Genomic DNA, 23213 nt, shown 5'->3' with positions numbered 1-23213 from the left:
AAAGAAGCTTATGACGAATATAAAGACGGTTTCGAAGACGATAATGAATACGAGGACGAATTTGAAAGTAGGCGGACGATGGCTTTAGAGACGAAGAAAAAAACAAAATCAGCTAGAATGACGACCGGTAAAGTAAATGATTCTTTTGCTTTGACTTTTAAAGACGTAGAAGACAGCATAAGACCCTTCGACGGAAAAGACGATTATCCGGTGAGAAAATGGATTACTGAAGAAATTTCTAAATTAATGGGATGGAATGATTTGCAAATGCTAATTTTTGCCAAACGATCCCTAAAAGGAATTGCGAAACTGTATATTCAGTCAGAAAAAAGGATTAATAGCTGGAAACTATTGAAGAAAAGACTTATTTCGGAATTCGAAAATAAAATAAGTAGTGCTGAAATACATAAAATGCTGATGCGTAGAAAGAAGAATAATTATGAAAGTGTACAGGAGTATGTACTCACGATGAGGGAAAACAACAGACGGCACACAAATCCTCTGCAACTGAAACGCATAGAAAGAAGTGGATAAACAATGAAGTACGACGAGATGGCAGAAACAATGAAATACGACGAGATTATAGAAACAACGAAGCTAGAGGAGATGACAGAAGAATGTCGGAAAACAGAATTAAGAAAGAAGAGCAATGTTATAATTGTGGAAATCGAGGGCACAGATCGAGAGATTGTCCTGATAAAGCCAAGGGAACGAAATGCTTCAAATGCAACCAATTTGGACACGTTTCTTCTCGATGCAATGCTAAAGAAGATAGACCTTCGACTTCTGGTCAGGTAAATGTCATTGACGTAGTATACAAAAACTCAGTGACCTTAAAATTTGGAAAAATATCGTTACGTACATTGTTTGATACAGGAAGTGACATAAGTGCAATGAGACAAGATATATTGGAAAAGCGCTTTAATGACGTCATTCTTATAAAGAATATAGTAGAGTTAAATGGATTAGGAGGTATTAAGGTTAAGACTTTAGGTTCTTTTAACATAATAGTGGAAATTCAAGGCGAAGATTTTCATACTTTATTTCATGTAATCCCAAAAGGAGCATTAGACGTCGAAGTTATTCTTGGAAACAATATACTAAAACAAGCAGAGGTTACCATAACCAATGATGGAATTATTGTATGCAAAAAAGAAGTAGATAATATGATAATGAGGATTGCAGTTGACGAGGCAACACACGATGATAATCTACAACTGGAACATATAAAAGTGTAGACCTACACTTATAGCCCGTTAAATTACCTGTAAAATCGTTTTTTATGCATGTTCTAGCATCAAAATTAACCGAGTTGTTGTAAAAAACCAATAGTACTTTTTAGAATAAATTTTGGAGCATGGAAAAATTTTATAATTTGGAGCATTGGAGCATTTCGATGGAACCAATAGACATTTAACATATACATATGCATCTATGTATCTCTCTATCTCTCTCTCTCTCTCTCTATATATATATATATATATATATATATATATATATATATATATATATATATATAGGAAAAACGCAATTATAGTTTTTTCAAATTTAATATTGTTGTTACGGATACAAATAAGATATTTTCGTTAAACAATTTTTGGAAATGGCTTTGAATTTGTTGGATTAAAATAGATCTACTAGTAAAAAGGACCTAATTGTACAATTTAAAAAAAAAAAATATGACTTATATCACTTTTCACAATTATTTATTAAACAACAAAAGCCCTTCCGCAAGATATAGTAACAAATCTAATTATTAATTATAAATAAAAAAATGTGAAACTGAAAAGTTTTATGTTTACTTAAGGGGGTATATTTAGAGTCAAATACAACGTAAAAGTTTATTTAATTTTTAAAAATTTCAATTTCTGTGTGTACACTCTCCTCGTCACTACTATTTTCATCCTCGAATAACGTATTTGGTATATCCTTCTTCGTAGTTAAATTTCTATAAAAATCATGAAATGTTTCTGAAATATAAGGCAATAGCTCTATCGAGTTCTTTTTTTTATCGATGTTTATTGGATTGGGACCTTTATATGACAGAGGAATTTTTATGTTTTTAGGCCACATATTACCTTTTCTTAAAAAACACACGCTTTTAAATGGTTCGTCTACATTTAAGCTACTTTTGTATTTAAGGACACCAGGATTCTGTGAAAATCTCAACCATTTCATTTGTTTCCACATGACTTTTTCTCCTAAGTTGGTAATTTTTCTTTGTTGAAGGACATTCTTATACAAAGAAGAAAAGAAAATCCGATCTGCACATTTCAGTAACTAAAAAAGTTCGCTTATTTCCACATAGTCTTACCAAATTCATCCAGTCTCTTGGGTGTTCTATCGAACATGGATATCTTTTCTTTTTTTTTCTTTATAATTGCGTGATCTGAATCACACTCCATGCGGGTGTGACCAGGAACAAGAAATTTGTGGTTAATGTATGATAGATTGGGATTCTCTTTTAAAACCATCATGAACATTGCAGGTAGAAGTAAATTCTTGTTTTGTCCTGCACACGTATCAGAATATAAGGTGATCTCTTTTATTTCAGGTGAAATATGTGAAATCTGCTTGTATAAGCATGACGTAATCTGATTTGCACCCCGTCCAGCTACGCCCTCATGCCACATAAAACACATTGCTTGATTATCATTAAATCTTTGTAATCTTAAATTAAAGGTCCACAACTGCCTTTTATAGAATGCTATTGAAGTCTGAAGATCAGGTGTGGGGAGACACTGTTGCAAATCAAACGTATAAATGATTTTTGATTCATTTTCTAACGCAGCATTTTTATCTATACGCTTAGCCTCATAAGCGTTTGATGCTTCTTGTTGGTGATTATCAAGAAGATTTTGAATTTCTTGCATTTTTTGTGCATCTTTAGTTGTTTTCAGGAGCATATGATATTTATCGCATGTAGCGCAGGTATCCTTTTTAGTCTGTTTGATTTTTATTTCCATGGAATGGAATACTTCTTAATATTTGAATTTCGATACTGGGGTTTTCTCGTGAAGTAGCCATTTTTTGTATTCTTCATACATTCTTGTCAAGGTATAGTAATGAGGAAGATATATCTTTGATGAGTCACGACGACAATAGTGACTCTCATACGTTGGGATTGATCCAATGTGAACTCTTACTAATTGAATATCTTGTTCGGGAGTTTTGTTAGATGGTGGAGCAAGACCTCGCAAATCATCATGTGGCATTGCAGAAGCTGAAGAAATCTTTTTTTTTGTCACATCGGTTAGAAACCGTTTTGTTTCGTTAAAAGTTTTTAGAAAACAACTTTGACAAACGTTAACTAGTAGTTGACCATTTAGTGGTAAAAAATACACGCGTTTGTTAAAGCTCGCTAAAGACCAATATTCTTTGAAAATTTCCTGTCGTTTTTCTTCAGTTATCCTGTCTTTGCATTTTAAGCGGCAACTTAATAGCTCCTGACATGTCCGTGCTTTTATAACCTTCCCACTTTTCGTAGTGTACGATAACCCCAGGTTTCTGTTCTGCTTTCGTTCCTCACGAATTAGCCTAGTTTCATTTTTTAGCGATTTTCGTCCAGGTTTATTTTTTAAGATTTCTCTTCCTGACTCATGTGCAATAAGTGCTGTTGTATCTTTTTGCAGCTTTTTCTTTGAGATGTCATTATCGGATTCGGTATCACTTTCTCGTATATAATCTGGGTCCGCGTCACTATCATCAAACGCCTCCTCATTACCTGGATATTCCAGATAACCTTTGTCCTCATCATCAATCCCACATACTTGATCAATAACTTCTTCCAAAGTCTTTCGAACATTCGGTTCACAGAAGGACAGTGAAGGTGCAGGACTTGATCTATCATCTTCATCTGCTAAGACAGGTTCTTCAAGGAAATATAGATTTAATTTTGGAGATAAGACCTACATGCCAAACTTTGTCGAATGCTTGAGAGACATCTAGAAATGCAGCAGTACAGTAATTTTTTTGTTCAAGCGAATTTCTGATAGTCTTTACCACCCTATGAATTTGTTCGATAGTACCATGTTGTTTCCTAAACCCAAACTGATAATTCGGTAAAACATTACTGTCATATAAAATAAGCTCCAGTCTTCTCAGAAAAAGCCGTTCAAATACTTTAGATATAATAGGCAACAAGCTAATAGGACGGTATGAAGATACTTCCGTGTGATCCTTATTAGGTTTTGGAATCAGAACAATTTGAGCAACTTTCCATTGGAGTGGAAAATAACCTGTTTTTAATATTGAATTAAATATATAAGTAATTAAACTTACGCCTTCATTGGGTAGATTTTTTAGTACTAAACTAGATATTAAGTCATATCCAGGTGACTTTTTAATTTCCAGATTATCAATTATTTCTTTCATTTCAGATTTCTTAACAGGTTTAATAGGTGGAGCCATTTGATATGGTGCATTTATGACTTCATGGATAGCTTGTTCTTCTTCACCTGAGACTTCCCTCTGATGCGGTTGAAATACCTCGCATAGATGATTTGCAAAAGTATATGCTTTATCTATGTCAGTTTTAGCCCAAGTGCCATTTTGTTTCCTGATTGGCATATTCATTTGTTCGTTGTGTTTAAGTTTTTTTGTTAGTTTCCACAGCGAATAGTTTGTATCATCTGCAGGTGAGAGGTTCTTTAAATATTTGTTGATTCCACTGTCTTTATGTTGGATCAGTTTTCTTTTGAGTAGTCTGCAAGCTCTATTCAGATTTGTTTTATCTTCTGGATGCCTAGTGAGCTGCCATATCTTTCGCAGTTTTCTTTTTTCCAATATGAGTGTATTTATGTGTGCAGGATAGGACTCGGAATTGTGTTTGTAATAAATTTCTGGGGTGGACGTCCAAGCAGCTTGCTGAAAAACTGTAGTTAAGTGAGCAACTGCGTTTTCTATGTCACTATCACTTTTAAGAGGCAAGTTTAGATTGATGGATGTTTTTATTTCTTCTATATATCTGTTCCAGTTTGTTCTTTTATTAGAGATTGTTAAATGTTTAGAACAGTTATGAATTTGGCTTTGTAGATCTATGAAGAAAGGGGAATGATCTGATGAGAGGTCAAATGAAGGAGAAATTTGGAGGTAGGTATGTGATATTCCTTTTACTATAGCAAAATCAATAAGATCAGGAATTCTTTGTCTATCAGTAGGCCAATACGTAGGCTCTCCAGTAGAGAAAGGAATTAAATGATTCTCATTAATACTTTTTAATAATTCTCGTCCACGTGAGGTTACGATTCTGGAACTCCATTTATGATGTTTGGCATTATAATCTCCAGCAGAAATGAAACGGTGTCCTAGCATCTTAAAGTATTCAGTAAAATGATCAGCTTTAATTATTTTATTCGGTGGACAGTAAACAGCAGATAGAATAATCGAGCCTTATGAATCTTCGACCGACACTGATGTGGCTTGGAAACCCCAGGTTTCTGTTCTGCTTTCGTTCCTCACGAATTAGCCTAGTTTCATTTTTTAGCGATTTTCGTCCAGGTTTATTTTTTAAGATTTCTCTTCCTGACTCATGTGCAATAAGTGCTGTTGTATCTTTTTGCAGCTTTTTCTTTGAGATGTCATTATCGGAGTCGGTGTCACTTTCTCGTATATAATCTGGGTCCGAGTCACTATCATCAAACGCCTCCTCATTACCTGGATATTGCAGATAACCTTTGTCCTCATCATCAATCCCACATACTTGATCAATAACTTCTTCCAAAGTCTTTTGAACATTCGGTTCACAGAAGGACAGTGAAGGTGCAGGACTTGATCTATTATCTTCATCTGCTAAGACAGGTTCTTCAAGGAAAACACCCGCATTGCCCATCTTGGAATTTTCATCTAAAAATCCAGATTAATATCAAATTTTTGAAAAATTAATAAATTTTGTCAATTTTTTTTCCAGAAAAATGAAATTGTCACGCCAAAATTGGTTTTTACTTTTTATGGAAATTCGGTCCCCTCTAGAGAAAACCGAAAATATATTATTTTATGTATAAAATGATAAGAAATCTGAAATTGGAATTGAGTATGTAAGTTAAGCATCAACTTTTACATACATTAATTTTTAAAATTTTTAGAGCTACAAATTAAAGTAACGCCACTGATTAAAGTTAACCAAAAACAATAGGCATATTCACCAAGTTATAGTTGAGTTGCATCTAGAAAACTTTTACGCAAAAATAAATGTTGTTAATCTAGTATGTCGTATAAAAAATAATGATATTACTGTTTTAATCATTATTGTACAGATAAATAAACAATTATTACCTTGGAGGTCTCCAGTATTTACATTATCTTCTTACAATAGTTTGAAAATCAATTTGCTTCTTTGAGATGCCATAACCTCTAATTTTTATTTCTCACGGCTATTACTAAATAATCTCGAACAGGAATTGATGTTATATTACAACTAGGTGAGGTATACTATCACTACACTACTTATTACATTTCTCTCGAATACTTAAAGCTCATTTAAAAGGTCAAAACAAAAGTGGATAAAATCAACAGTAACACACGTGTAGCATTAAACCACAAATGACAGACAAGTCGATTGAGCGGGAACAAAGCGGTCATTATTTTAATAGGGAAAAGCGAGGTAAGTCGACCTAAAACTGCACAGTTTGAATTTCTATTGCCGTAACTACTAGTATTCGCTCCGTGAGTAACCATGGTAGGGGTACTTTGAAACGATGCCAGCGTGCGTAGCGGCGAAATATGACAAAATTGGCCCTACCTTTTAACGCATAAATTTTACCAAAAATGTGTGCAAATACATATTGGGTATTTAATTGTGCTAATAATAGCAAAAATAGTAAGTGTAGTTTTTATAGGTTCCCAAAGATTACATATAAATTAGAGAAAAGAAAAAGATGGATCCGTGCTATTAATATGAAAAAGTAAATATCACATAACTTCATTTTTATGCAATTGAAATAGGAAAACTTTAAATAATTTACCTTAAATGATATTTTATAAGGCTTCAAGCTAACTGCAGAGTGCCTGATGACTTTAGCTTTTATATTATAACTTTTACTATTACTGTTTTTAAACATATGCTCTTTCACGTGAAAAACTTGATTTGCCAGTACTAGATTTTTCCCTTTCTTTTCCATTTGTGGTTGAAAAGATATATTATGATGAATTTTGAGAAACCCAGTTTTTAATACTACGTTTATTTTGTACATAAACTAAAAAAATATAATTAAAAAGTTAATTATTAATAATTGTCAATTTCGCATGTATTTAACAATGTCAAACATATGTCATATGTTTAACCTGAAAATTGGTAGGTCCAAAACTGTTAGATGAAGGCGGTAGGTGTCGCGTCAGTCACGCACGGAGCGAATATCTCAACATATATCATCAGTTTTCAATTTTGGAGTTAAAACATTTGTGATATGTCAACATATAATGTTTTTCCCTATATTTTTTAATGAGAACAGTGATATATTTTTACATATACCTTTATTCACAATCATATTTTACCAATAACTTTTGATATATTTGCACTTGTATCACTATTCACAAATATTAATCATAAAATTATATAGGGAAGACTATTATAACTAGACTTATTTCAGTTTTCTCTATAATTTTTTTTGCTGTCTGGCAGATGGAGACAAAACAAATAGTACAGTAAAACCTCCCTTAACCGAAACCTTTTTAACCGAAACATCGTTTAACCGAAACGGCTGACAGTTTCAATAATTTCGTCAATAAAAAGTAAATGTTTGTCGCAAAACGTAAACAATTCCGTTAATTTCACTCACCAATTGATGTCTATGTGTGTTGGAAAATCACAAAAACCAAGAGCTCTAAAAGATATTTCCGAAAAGGCATTTTAAGGTATAGAAGCCAAAAAAGTTCATGGATGTCGACCACTTTATTTTTAGAATGGTTTGAAAATGAATTCGTCTCAAGTGTAAAATCCTTTTTAAAATCAAAAAACCTTCTCATCAAAGCATTGTTGCTAGTTGACAATGCGCCCTCGCCCTCAAAATCTACAAAATGGTGACAATTGTCAGATTTTTGCCACCGAATATCACAAGCTTAATCCAGCCGTTAGACCAGGGAGTCATAGAGACATTATAGAGAAGCATTCTTAAGACATCTGTTATTACAGGAGACGAATTAATCCAAAAGTGTTCCCGAAATTCTCAAATCTTTAACAATAAAACATTTTTATTGGTGAGCTGAGTCGTGGGCCAAGATCAAATCTTCAACTTTGGAAAAATGCTGGAACAAACTTTTTGATAAGATTTTGATTGACGATCCTGAAGAAGAAAATGGTAAGAAAACGACAGAAGAAATTAAACCTTTCATTAAAAATTTGCCGGGACATGACGAAATTAACTAAGAAGAGATAAGTGACTGGTTAGCAGCTGATGACTCAGAACGTGAATTCATCGACCAGGACATCATTGATATGGTTCTTTATCAAGATAACCTGAGCATATCAGATGTCGAATAACGACCCAAGAGGCAACAGGCAGCACAAGACCGTCGACGAGATTTTCAATACTTTAGAGGTAAGAATTTTATACAGTAGGCCTAATTAGTTAGGGACACGAATAGATTCTTAATTTTTGTTGTCATTACATAAAGTTTTGTCCTTTTCAGATTGCTTTACGTTTCGTCGAACAATCGAATGAGGCAAACTCATGACGTTCTGCAAATTAACGATGGAGGAAGAGAGAAACATCGTTGTCAAACGAAAACGCAAAAAAAATTAGCAGATTTCTTTAAAAAAGCATGTTAAACTTGTTCATTTTCCTTAATTTTATTACTTTATTTTGGATTTACTTATTAGAAAACATTACGAAATCAACTCATAGTATTTTTTAATACCAATACTTTGATCAAGAATATTATAAAAAACAATGTTATTTTTAACCGAAATTCTTGTTATCCGAAACGGCTTCCCCCCCAATTATTTCGGTTAACGGAGGTTTTACTGTACTAGAATATTTATAACATTTTTCACAATATTAAATGATATTAAAAATACTTATATCATGTAACCCAAACAAATAACACCTGCTTGCCTATATATATATATATATATATATATATATATATATATATATATATATATATATATATATATATATATATATATATATATATATATAACTGTTTTGGATGGGTTGGAGTCAATAATATTGCTATTGGTTAACTATTTTTTTATTCTCGAGCTTTCAATTGTGTTTACAATTATTATCAAGAGCTAAAAAAGACAAAATACTTACAAGGTTGAACTAAAAAGAAAAAACAATTTTTGTTAACTTACCAAATAAAAATTAGTTTGGTAAGTAAAAATCACTGCTTACATGTTCAAAATATTTAATACAAAAATGTTTTTATCTAATAAATGTTTCTCTGAAAAATTTTTATAATTTTGAAAACATTTTTTTTATTAATATAAGAATAATTGAATTTATAAATAAGTTCAAATAGCAACCAATTACAAATAGCCTCAATGTCATAAATGCCAACATAAAATTTTTAATTTTTGACAATTATATTGCCAAAAGTAAAACTTCGTTTAAACATTCTTTTTTGTTTAGTAACAAAAAGAAGAAGATTTATTCACCCTTGACAGATGTCTGAAAGAATGTGATAGATATATGGAGAATTAAATATGACATTTTACAAGTTTTATATATAAATCATAAAGAAAGAATATAATTATAAATTTTGCTTAAACTTTGAATTTCAGATCTTTTGTTTAAACTCTTATCACTTTTGCTAATACAAACCATTTCCAAAAAAGTCCTTTTAAATTTATTACTTTCACTACATAAAATTTTAATGTTATCAAAATCCATAATATGGTCTTTATCGATTACATGTTCTGCCAAAGCACAAGATGGTTTTTTAATTCTGCAATCACTTTTGTGAGAAATAATGCGATTTGAAAGATTTCTTCCGGTCTCACCAACATATTCAGCCTCACACTGAGTACAACTAATGCTGTATACTAAATTCGTTTTTTCAAATTTGTCTATAGGATATTTAGTTTTAGAATATAAAGATGAAATAGTTTTGATGTTCTTTGTTGCTATTTTTATATTGTCAATAACCTTTAGTGTTTGTATTAATTTAGGTGTTAATGATGGTATAAAAGGTAGTGAATGATAATAGATGTTCTGATTGTTAGATACAATGTTTTGAGATTGAGCAAAAAATGGTGTTAAATTATTTATATTACCAATATTAGAAAAAAGCATCCTATGTAGCATATCTGGAGGATAAGAGTTTTCAATTAGAATATTTTTTAATAACTGAAGATCTTCCTGTAGATAATCTGGATGAGAAAGTTTTAAAACACGTTCTTTTAATCCTGTTATAAGGTTCATTTTCATCTTATTTGGATGGTGAGAGTAATAGCTTATAAATCTATTACTACATATGGGTTTTCTGAACCATCTGGTTTTCAACATATTGTCTGTATTTCTTACAATTCTCATGTCAAGGAATGGTAGAGAATTATCTACCTCTTCCTCAACTGTGAATTGTATATGTTGATTATGACTGTTGAAAATGTTGACTGTTTCATGAATTTTGTGTTTAGGAAGTGCCAAAACTAAATCATCTACATATCTCTTAATAAAAGGAATGAAAAAAGTGCAATTACTGATACAATCACTGATAACATCATCCATGACATAGCTACTTAGAATGGGTGAAAGACTAGATCCCATAGGACTACCAAAAATTTGTTTATAAAATACACCATTAAATATAAAAATATTAGAATCAAAAACAAAGTTGATAAGTGTTTTGAAATGTAATAAGTCAATATTAGTGTGTTGTGAAATCTCATTCCAATGTTTTTCAACACTACTTATGATTAAATCTAAAGGCAAATTAGTAAAAAGAGATGTTACATCAAAACTAACTAAAACATAATTTTGTGGTAATTGGAAATTATTAATGAAAGAACTAAAATCAAATGAATCTTTAATGTAAAAATTGTTGTTTAAATTATAAGCATTAGTTAAGATGTCAGTGAGGAGCTGTGCTATTGGTCCATTAGGAGGGCATACAGATGAAACAATTGGTCTCATAGATAAAGTTGGTTTATGTATTTTTGGCAGAGCATAGAACCGTGGAGCAATAGAATTATAAATTTTGAGCTCTTTTGCTTTTTTATTATCAATAAATTTCTTTATGTTTAATTTAGATACTAGACAATTTGCTTTTTGTTGCAAAGTACAAACAGGACTCCTTCTAAGTGTAGTGTAATACTTAGTATCATTTAAGAGTTCTCCAGTTTTTTGTAGATAATCCTCTTTGTACATTACAACAGTTACGTTACCTTTATCGCTTTTAACAATATAAATTTCAGGATGGTTTTTAAGAAAAAGTTTAGTTTGCATATAGTATTTATTTAAAAAATGATCTTTGACTTCTTTATGCAAAAAGTTTGTAATAACGTTTGTACATTTAGATCTAACAACATCCTTTTGACTATCATTAAGTGGTCTGATTATTGATTCAATATCAGAAAGTAAATTAGGAACTCTAATATCAGATTTGGAAGGACATAAAGAAAATTTAGGTCCTAATGCTAAAAATTTTTTAATTTCAAAAGGAAAATGAATAGATGTTAGATTTTTAAACCATTTTTCTTGAAATTTTATCTTATCAAAAGCTTCTATTTTTAATTTATTGAACTTATTAATTTGTATTTTTTTGATTTTATGAAATTCTGTGTTGTATTTAATTCTTTGTCTACGATTAAATTCATTAAATGTGTGGAAATTTAAGATATTGTAGGCCTTGGTACGTAACTCATGTAATTTTCTTTCAAAAAAGTTTATATCAGCAAAAGCGATTTTAATTTCTAAATTAATAATATTTCTTCCAAACCTGTCACATAATTTCCAAGCATCATGGTGAATATTCCCAGTCCGATGATGTAAAAGGGAATTTACATTAACTAGGCCATTTGTAACATGTCCAGGGAAACATCCATTAGATCTACACTTCAACAAAAAAGTCTTTTGATTGTGTAAAGCAGCAAGTTTGATGGTAATTCTAGTCCAATCCTTCAGAATTCTGACTGTAGATTGCCCATAATCGTTTCGGATGTCATCGAAAAAACCCATATTTTTCTACAAGAATAAGAAAAAAGAAGTACTTGTGACTCGTTTGGAACAAATATATAACTGTTTTGGATGGGTTGGAGTCAATAATAGGGCTATTGGTTAACTATTTTTTTATTCTCGAGCTTTCAATTGTGTTTACAATTATTATCAAGAGCTAAAAAAGACAAAATACTTACAAGGTTGAACTAAAAAGAAAAAACAATTTTTGTTAACTTACCAAATAAAAATTAGTTTGGTAAGTAAAAATCACTGCTTACTTGTAAGCATTATGTAATTTTTATTTGGTAAGTTAACAAAAATTGTTAAGAAGAAGTTAAAAAGAAACCAGAACATGTAATCGATAAAGACCATATTATGGATTTTGATAACATTAAAATTTTATGTAGTGAAAGTAATAAATTTAAAAGGACTTTTTTGGAAATGGTTTGTATTAGCAAAAATGATAAGAGTTTAAACAAAAGATCTGAAATTCAAAGTTTAAGCAAAATTTATAATTATATTCTTTCTTTATGATTTATATATAAAACTTGTAAAATGTCATATTTAATTCTCCATATATCTATCACATTCTTTCAGACATCTGTCAAGGGTGAATAAATCTTCTTCTTTTTGTTACTAAACAAAAAAGAATGTTTAAACGAAGTTTTACTTTTGGCAATATAATTGTCAAAAATAAAAATTTTATGTTGGCATTTATGACATTGAGGCTATTTGTAATTGGTTGCTATTTGAACTTATTTATAAATTCAATTATTCTTATATTAATAAAAAAAATGTTTTCAAAATTATAAAAATTTTTCAGAGAAACATTTATTAGATAAAAACATTTTTGTATTAAATATTTTGAACATGTAAGCAGTGATTTTTACTTACCAAACTAATTTTTATTTGGTAAGTTAACAAAAATTGTTTTTTCTTTTTAGTTCAACCTTGTAAGTATTTTGTCTTTTTTAGCTCTTGATAATAATTGTAAACACAATTGAAAGCTCGAGAATAAAAAAATAGTTAACCAATAGCCCTATTATTGACTCCAACCCATCCAAAACAGTTATATATTTGTTCCAAACGAGTCACAAGTACTTCTTTTTTCTTATTCTTATATATATATATATATATATATATATATATATATATATATATATATATTTATATATATATATATATATATATATATATATTATATATTATTATATATATATATATATATATATATATATATATATATATATATTATATATATATATATATATATATATATATATATATATATATATATATATATATATATATAACAAGTTTTTTAAACAGGTAGGGATCTTTCTATATGGAACATCTGCTATAACTAAACCGGCTTTTTTTCTATGTGTGTATGTACTTTTTCGTCAGTATATATTGAAACAGCAGAAACTGAACACGTGGCGTAGCTTTTGTGTTATAATTTTTCCAAAAAAACGTTACATTTTCTTATAAGTTTTTTTAAAGACATGTAAGTACATAATATATACTACTTACTATATAAGTTAATTGCGTGATAAGTTATAAGTTCTAATTCTTAAAAATATCATTGTGTTGGAAATATCTTTATTATATATAAAAATTATTTATGTCCATGTCTAAGTTAAAGATGTAAGGATTTTATTTTTATCAAAAGGGGTGCTTGTAAGGGTTGAAAAAAGTAGACTCATTTTAAAAGTAAAAAATTAATTTTTGTCTACAATCAATACACTCTAAAAATGTTTCAAATCGTTACAAATATTTTTTAATTCATTTTTGACAAAGGGGGTGGTTGTGAAAACATGTTATTTCATAAGCAAGAAATTAATTTTTGTTAAATAAAATGCACTCAAGAAATGTTCCAGACCAATAAAAATATATTAGATTAATTTTTTAAAAAAGGATTGGTTGTGAGGGTTGAAATGTTGAAATTATAATAAAAAGTTATTTTATATGCAAAAAAATAATTTTCGTTAAATAAAATGCACTCAAGAAATGTTTCAAACCGATAAAAATATTTTTTAATTCATTTTTAATTAATTTCTGTCATAAGGGTGGTTGTAAGTGTTGAAAATTTCCAATAAATAAAATATTATTGTATAGCCAGGGTATTAATTTTTATTTGTATTTAAATACATAATTGAAATGTCTCAAGCTGCTACAACTTTTTTTTCATATTATTTTTATAAAAAGTATTAGCTTTCAAGAGTTTTTAAAGGGTTTTAAGGGTTGAAAATTGTAAATAATTAATTTCCATATTAGAAAACATATTACAATATTTACCTTATGCGAATAAATAAGATTTAAGTGCATAAAATAATTAAATCCGTGTTTTTCCCAGTTTCTTCAATAAGGGTAGTTTTCACCCCTTAAAAACAAAACGCGCACCTAGGGCGTATATAAATTTTTAAAGTGGAGGGTAAGATAAGCTTAATTTGAAATTTTTAAAGAAATCGATGCAGTTATAAAAAATTCGGAGGTATTACCATATTTTACGCCTCAGTAACTGGACTATATCCAGGAGGGAGAGACTATAAACACATTATTTATTTTTTACCCACAAACTGAATCTTAGAAATTTTTTATTAATTTGTTGAAAAATTATTGTATACAGGCAGCTTGCCGAGGTAAACTTGGGTCAACTTTTTACTATAATGTTATTGTTGTAGCATTTATTATTTCGATTAAAATAATGTTCAGCTTGTAGGTAAAAATAAACAATGTGTTTTTAACGTTAAAGTTTAAATGTTCGTCAAGTCTATAAAATGGCCTCGAAACACGTTAAAATCAGCTCTTTTCGGCATTTTTAACTGTTTATTTGCATTTTACGTTTATAGTAAGTATTTTACGAAAAAACACAAAAATTACTTTTGTCTTAGAATAACTCAAATTATTAAAAAAAATAATTTTGAAGCAAAAAAGATTTTTTATAATCTGTTTAATAATGTGAAATTTGTTTAGTTAATATTATTTATATCAATAAATAATATTAAATATATAAAATAGGTTGCCAATTTTTCCAATGAGAAAAATTTTAAATTCCCAATTTTGATTTCAACTCCCCATTGATTTTTTTTATTTTTAAATCCCTATGTAGAAATAATTGAGTAGGATAATTTGTTTTTTTCATAAAGTCTATTATAAATAAATTATTTACGAAGTTTATTTAAGAAGTATATATTAATCATAACTATTTAGGTTTTACAATAAAAATGACCTCAAATATTAAAAAAAAAACTAAAAAAAATTGTTTAAACAAAGTAAAAGGTTTATTTAAATAATACATATTCGTAATGTACGCAAAAAGTGCATACAAATTAAAAAAAGAAACGTCGGAATCCATAAACAATGACAAGAGATACAGTTAACAGCTCCTTCCCCCTCCAACGCTCCCGCGAGTTTCAAAGCCGCCCGATTTTGAGGACTACATTTTTAACCCTTCGTCTGTAATATGTTTCAAAACCAAAATTCCTGTAACGCTGGGTCCCACGGACCGAAAAATTAATCACACTTTAAAATTTATTCTTTTTTTTTCTATTTATTCTCAAATTTTTTAATAAATAACTGAAAAGTTCAAACCTTTAGCCATAAATTATGTTTACGAATAACTTTTTGTGGGTTGTTGTTAACTTGTATCTTGTTAGTAAAAAAGTCACAGAAAAAGTGCTAATTGGTTTAACTACAGTTTTATTAAAAAAAATTAAAGATAGGAACAAAAAAAATTTCTGCTAATAAAAAGTAATATTTAAAGTAAAAAATACTAATACTAACATATAGTATACATACAAGCTACCGTCAAGAACAAATGGAAATTATTCATCTACATTATGATCATGAAAACAGTCACCACACACTCCGTGCGAATGTTCTACACAGATAAATCCGTTATAAACTTCACACCTAAACATAGTTTTACGTTTTTTTTTTCTGATTTCGCAATCTTTGCTCGATGAGTTTTATTGTGATTTAGTGGATCAGCTTGAACGTTAAGGCCAATAATTTCTTTTAGCCGCAATCGATAAGCTCTTGCGAGGTTGTCTTGTTTGGCTCTTCGCAAAACGTGTTCGTGGAATAATTCATACCCCAGCAGTTCCAGAAATACAAGCCGCTTCATAGATGACTGAGTATTGATTTTATTAGTAATATAAGAGTTAATTGCCGCTAAGTTCATCAGTTCAAAAAGTAAGACCAAAGGCCAAACATCAAGTTGATCTTGCACAATTATCTTCCTCAGACATTTGATTAACAGAAGGTTTGAAATAAATTCTTCAAAAATTTCTCTAAAGGTGGCTAATTTATCAGTTTCTTTTCTTACTTCTCTACTTATTTTGCTATCAAAACGAATGTGGGTAAGAAGGGATTTAAATCTTTGTTCAGGCATGCTGAACCGATAAATCTCGATGGACATGCCATTGGTGTGGAATAGATCTTGAACACTTTTATTCGCCCCGGATATATACAGCAAATCTATGAAAGCTTTAATTTCAGTCAGATCCGTAGTCTTGTAGATTCCATTTTATATGAAATCATACTCTTTCGAAACAACAAATTCACTTTTATATTGCACTATTGTTTAAAATATTGCAAAAATATTGTTTACAAGGAAATATGACCATATTTTAGATAGTTCGCTAACCCTTTTGAAACCACTCTTAGGTCCAGGTAAATGTCCTATAAGATTATGCTATTAAACATTTAGTTTTTTGCCAACATGCTTTTTTCATCTGGTTCCATCTTTGGCAATAAAACAAGGTACTCGATGTCTCGTAGCAAACACATTATTACCAATATTATTTTTATTATCAGTTAAATCATCTTCCGTCTCACTACAAATTAAGTTCTCCTCTATGTTATCCTCTAAAAGACTTCCATCACTATCTTCCGGTTCTAAGTCTGAATCGTTGAGTTCATCACTTAAAATATCATGAAATAAACGTTGTAACCTTTCCTGTTCTTTTTCATAACTTATAATAAACTAATAAAGTTTTGAAATGTAAATTTCTCTACAAAACGTTACCTTTTTTTCCCAGACCGTCTGGGAAGGTGTGTCGGATTCAGTCCGGCACGCTTCACTGCGTGGCGAGGCCGCCTACCGACTAAACTCACCCCCTCTTCCTCCAGCCGATGGGTCTGGAACCGCACTTAGCGTGCATGTCTGACCCGCCGACCTTACTCCTAATTCCCTCTGGCACTTTTCGCGTGCATTCCATTGGTTTGGCGGCCACCTATCCTCCCCCCTCCGCAAAAGCCTCGCGGCAGACTGGTCGGTGAAGTGACCGTTCGGCGCAAGTCATTCGCGGGTCGTGCGACCGGGCTGCCCTCCCTCCATGATGGAACTAGCGAGACGGAACCAGTTAGTAATAACAAGCAACGCCAAACATTCTTATTTTCATCAATTCATTCATTCAATACACACATTCATTCAAAACTCAAGATTTAAAACACGGAGGCAGTCGGCATAGGTTGGATGTATATGTCCTCCCCTGCTAACTGCCCAGGGACGGACACGGGTAGAACAAGGAAAACATAAATCAAAACAGAAACAAAACAAGAAATACAAGAGGCACTCAGTCTGAGTTGGATGTAAAAGTCCTTCCCTTGCTAAATGTCTCTTAAGACATACACCACAGTTAAATAAAATTAGAGTAAAAACGGTAAAATGTTGTATAAATAAAATTGGTAAATAAATAAATAGATAAAACAGAAGAAATAAAATAAAATAAGGCAGTCAACGTAGTTTGGATGTAAAGGGCCCTCCCACGCTGACTGCCTTACATGACACAAACACGTTAAAAAATAAATAGTGACGATCGGTCATCCCGCTTGCAGACGCCTCTCTTTTTCCTCTTTGTGTTTGATTGTCTTGGTAACAAAAGCAATGACCAGGTCGAAGTCTCTCTTGCTATCGACAGCTTTATCGATTAACTCGTGAGGCTCGCCTAGAGGGGATCCAAGACCCAGCTGTAGCTCGGTACGCCCTGCATGATATGCAGGGCACTCGAACACAACATGCTGCGCGTCATCCACCACTCCACACTCGGGACATAGATCGTCCGCGGTCTTCCCTATACGGTGGGTAAATTTCCTAAACGATCCATGTCCCGTCAAGAACTGTGTGAAGTAGTAGTTGACGCGCCGATGCCGGCATTCGTACCACCTCACCACATCCGGAATCAGGGATCTAGTCCACGCCGCCTTTCCGACTTCGGCTGTCTATTCCCTCTGCCACGTCTGTAGACTTCTCGTCCTTTCCTGTGGTCCTGAACCTATTGCTCCATTGCCCCTTCGGTACATTCGGACTCTTTCTCCGGCCAGAATATGCACCGGTACAGAACCAGCCACCACCTGTAAGGCTATGGTTGATACGATTCTGTACGCGCTGCACACCCTGATCAGAGGTTTTCTCTGAGCCCTAAGAAGCATGTCTTTGTACTTTGTCATTCGAAGTACCTCGTGCCACACTGGGGCCCCGTACAACACTATGGACAGGATTGATTGCAGCATCACTGTCCTTTTCTGGGATCCAGGACCCCCTATATTTGGCATCAGTTTATTTAGTGTGGAGGTCCTTTTTTCTGCCTTCCGACATGCTTCTTGTACGTGTTGTCCGAATGTAATCCTGTCATCAAATATTATACCTAAGTATTTCACTGTCTTCTGGGGTCTTATTGCGGAGCCTTTGTATTCAAATAAAATATCATTTCTTTTTCTCGGTCCCCTCAAGATTATTGCTTCCGTCTTCTCTACTGCTAGCTTTAGGTCATTTCTTTCTATCCAAGCTGCGGTCTTTCGTATTGCTCTATTTACTTTTGCTATTATTCCCCAATTCGTATCGTCTTCGACTAGTAAATCGCTCTCACTCCACTCTCCTTGTTTACTTCTAGTACCCCGTTATATAATATATTCCATAATAAAGGTCCCAGGACTGACCCCTGGGGTACTCCCGCGGTCATCTCTTTCTTCTTTTTTTTTTTTCGACATGCATACGGTTCTGTCAGATAGGTAGTCCTTTATTATATTGGACATATATTCTGTGGCCCATTCGACGATTTTGTCTACTATAAGGCCCCAATTTGCTAAGTTGAATGCATTTTTTATATCCAACAAAACAAGGACCACCCATCTTTTCTTGCTTGTTTTTGCCGCGTCCCTACCTTTACGAAACCCATACTGTTGATTTGATAACACTCTCATATCTTCCAACACGCCTTCCAGCCTCTTCTTGATAAGTCTTTCATAGAACTTACCAAGGCATCCAGGAGGCATATTGGCTGATAAGAGGATGCTGAATCGGGGGGTTCTCCAGGCTTTAGGAGTAGAACTAGGTTCGCTTTTTTTAAGTCCTTGGGAAACTCTTGTTTCTGCAGTAGGTCGTTACATATTCTTCTGATCAAACCTGGTTTCTCAGTTGCTACAATTTTAATTGCCTCTGGTGGCAGCCCGTCGGGGGCGGGAGCTTTCCACGTCTTCATTTCCTGACCAGCGGTTCGTATTTCCTCTTCTGTGAACTCCTCTACCATTGTTGGAAAGATTTTTATAAAATTTTGGATTTTTTTGGTGGGGAATAGGAGTTCAGCTGATTCCATCCGCTGGTCCTCGTCGAGTTTATATGGGGCCATGACCTTCAACGTCTTCATGGTAATTTTATATGCGTCGTCCCATATATCCTCTTCCAATGCTTTTATCAGGGTCTGCCACTTTTCTTTTTTTTTCTCTCTTATTTTTTTATTTAGGGTTCTCTTTAGATCTTTATATATTTATTTAAGCTCGAGGATGCCCTGGCTTCTCGTGTAATTCCTTCAAGCTCTGAGGCATCTCTCCCGTAGACCTTCTATCTCATCCGTCCACCAGTAGAGGGATTTTTTATTTTCTTTTCTCTTCACGGTGGCCAACTTTGCAGCGTTTTCTAGTGCTCTTCTCAGTTGACCAAGGTCAGAAATCTCGTCCCCATTGATATCTCTGACCTCCGATAGGTACGTGGTTTTATTAAAATAGATTTCCGTGTGACCTATCGGCCGCCTTACTCCCCCTTTTACCTTTATGTCGTATTTTATGTAACGGTGGTAGGTGAATAATTGATCGTCGAGGACATCCCACCCGTGTACTCTTCTGGATAGCCCTTCACTCGCGATCGTGACATCAATGTGTGTTTGGCTGGCCCCTCTCACGAAGGTTGGTTTATCGTTGTTTAATACTTGGAGGCCAGCCTGGGCTATCCATTCGTTCCAGAGTTTCCCCTTTTTTTCGTTTATAGGGGGAACCCCATAACATGGATTTCGCGTTTATGTCCCCAGCGATCAAATTTTCATTTTCATTGGTGGCGGCGATCATTATTTCGTCTACGATGGCTTTACCTCAGCATAGGGATTGTTAAGTATTTGAACATTCTTATTTTTGTAACCGGCAACACTGGCAACATTGGTTCTTCTTCTGCCCACAGCAGCCGCTATGTATGACAGCCGACGAAGCATGCATGTTCGAAGAAAGAAAAAAAGAAGACGAGAGACTCGATTCTAACCATAATAGACATTACCATATCACCACGCGTACCTACTAAAAATCCCTTTGTTCAGTTTATTTTTGTTGTATTATTAAAATAAATTTAGTAAAGTGTAATCTCCAGTGTAGTTATTTATTACAAAATTAATAGGCGTTAGGTGGCATCAACATAAGTCTGGTCCATCAGAAGCCAAATAAACAGCAATAAACACGATTTATAGTTCAACACACGAGACACGAGGTCAAATCTAATGGCACCGCTAATAATGGTAAAGTAAGTGCGTAATCCTATCTCATATCTATCCTAAAAACTTAAAAACAGACTCTTTTGTGGTTGAATGGGTTATCGCTTGTCGTTTTGTTGAAAGTTAATACTTTTGATGCTTATACACGATAATACCATTTAACTAAATACATGCTTTACGGGATATGGGATATATTTAAAATAAAAACTTATTTTTAAAGTCTTAAAATACTTTTCTTTTTCTTATCACTAAATCTTAAAATCCTTTTTCTTAAAAAAATTACATTTCTAAATACTTCACATTTAAGTACTATATATTTTCAATACTACACATTTCATAGTACAGGAAAATTTGGAATCTTATATTAAATACTTAGAATACTTACTTTTATACTAGAATTTTTATTAATCTCTTTTGGTAACAATTGAATATTCGTTTATTTGTTTTACCAAAATTTAGTTGTTTTATAATGACAGAAAACATATCGTTAGAATCTTTGAAAAATACTAGAAAAGGTTTAAAAAGTTCATTAAGTAGGTTCGAAAATTACATTAAAACAAAGATAGATAATCAAAGCTCTCCTGACTTGGCTGATTTAGAATCTCGCTTCTAAAATATATCAACGCTACTGAAAGATTCGATGATACGCAATCAATGATTGAAGCTTTGACTAGCAAGGATGAATTTATTGTAGACAATGATGAAAGAGTTGCATTTGAGGACTCATTTTATACTATTACAAGTAAAGCTAAAAAACTTCTTTCATACACTTCTAGGATCTCAAATCTGCAGGCTCCTCAATCAGCTCAACCTTTTAGCTACATAAAGCTTCCGGATATCTGTCTTCCATCATTCTCCGGGCCCTATAAAGATTGGATTTTCTTCAAAGAAACCTTTATTTCTATAATTGATCAACATCCTCATATGCCACAATCACAAAAGCTTAACTACCTTAGAATGTCATTAAAAGGCGAACCTCTTCATTTAATTGATACTCTTGAAATATCTGATGAAAACTATGAAATCGCTTGGACCATATTAAATGACAAATATGAGAATATCGAAAAACTTATAAACAATCAGATTAAGGAACTTTTCAAACTTCCTGTTATTATTAAAAAAACTCACTCATCCTTAAGTCAACTCTTTGATAACACAAGTAGAATTTTAAAAGCTCTCAAAGCCCTAAACGAACCTGTCCAACATTGGGACTCCATCTTAGTATATTTAATAACCACAAAATTCAACTCTAGTGCTAAACATGCTTGGGAATCAAAAAAGACCAAACGTGAGAGGCCTAATCTTAAAATATTATTGAGTTTTCTGGAAGACAGGTGTGACATGTTCGAATCTATTGAGGAGGATAAGCCTTCCTCCACGAACCATCAACAAATTAGCTATAAAAATAAGTCTTCAAGCTCTAAATCACTTGTGACGTCTGACAATAATCCTACACAATCTTATAAACTCAAATGTACAGTCTGTGATGAAGAACACAGTGTATATAATTTCAACAAATTCCTTAAACTAAATACTAATAGTAGATACAATGAAGCGAAACGCTTAAAGCTTTGTCTGAATTGCCTGAGAAAGGGACATGGTGTGCAACAATGTCATGCCAGTAAATGTAGAAAATGTTCCAAGCCCCACAACACTCTTTTACACATCGAATCGCAATCTAGAACAAACTCTGTAGGTCAATTAGAAAATTCATCCACAACCACAATTTAGGAAAATGCTGTTGGAACTTCTACCTCTATATCTCATTGCTCGATATTCCCTAACACTTGTACCTTTCTGTCAAGTGTCTTAGTAAATATTCTCGATAGCAATGGTCAAACGCAAACCTGTAGAATTCTTTTAGATAATGGATCTCAATGTAATTTCATAACCAACAAACTTTGTGATAAACTAAACCTTCCGAAAACCAAAATACAAGCCATAATTTCTGGTATTGGTGATTCTTCTTCTAAGGTGACCTCTAGGACGAAGGTCATAATTCAATCCAGATTAAACCTTTACTCAATTAACTTAAATTGCCTTGTGGTCGAAACTATTACTGGCTTAGTACCTTGTAAAACTTTTAATAAAAATCAATTAAATGTTCCACCCAATCTAATTTTGGCTGATCCCAGCTTTGATGTTAGTGCTCCAATAGATATATTGATTAGAGCAGATACTTTTTGGGACTTATTATGTATAGGGCAACATAAGTTAGGTCCAAATGCACCAGTCTTACAAAAGACTCAATTAGGTTGGATAGCTTCAGGTTCACTTAATCTAAGTAGCAAGTCCAATGAAAAATCTCTTTGTTATTTTAATACTATTGACTTAAATCAACAGCTGGAAAAATTCT

At 32.2% G+C, this 23213-nt stretch overlaps 2 protein-coding genes across 4 annotated transcripts in view; one reads left to right on the top strand and one right to left on the bottom strand.

The window, feature by feature from the left end:
* LOC140439750 (facilitated trehalose transporter Tret1-like) overlaps window positions 1-23213 on the top strand; it is a 298657-nt gene that overhangs the window by 168272 nt on the left and 107172 nt on the right. The window contains exon 1 of one of the 3 annotated variants that reach the window (XM_072529884.1): window positions 20656-20881. The exons of 1 other annotated variant lie outside the window; for it this stretch is intronic. Coding sequence is in view for 1 of the 2 variants with exons in the window: in XM_072529883.1 (XP_072385984.1) it covers window position 20886 (1 nt within the window). In the remaining variant the exon portion in view is untranslated. Of the gene's footprint in view, window positions 1-20655; window positions 20887-23213 lie in introns of those variants that run through there. One more of the 3 variants, XM_072529883.1, reaches the window with a different exon arrangement.
* LOC140438018 (uncharacterized) lies at window positions 1846-5830 on the bottom strand. The gene is given in 4 exon segments (XM_072527737.1): window positions 1846-2254; window positions 2256-2371; window positions 2373-3871; window positions 5461-5830. Coding segments are annotated over 4 exon segments (2394 nt in total).

This window comes from Diabrotica undecimpunctata, chromosome 4, assembly GCF_040954645.1.
Source record: "Diabrotica undecimpunctata isolate CICGRU chromosome 4, icDiaUnde3, whole genome shotgun sequence".
Lineage (NCBI taxonomy): Eukaryota > Metazoa > Arthropoda > Insecta > Coleoptera > Chrysomelidae > Diabrotica > Diabrotica undecimpunctata.
The sequence above is the reverse complement of the archived record's forward strand: the minus strand, read 5'-3'. Positions and strand labels throughout refer to the sequence as shown.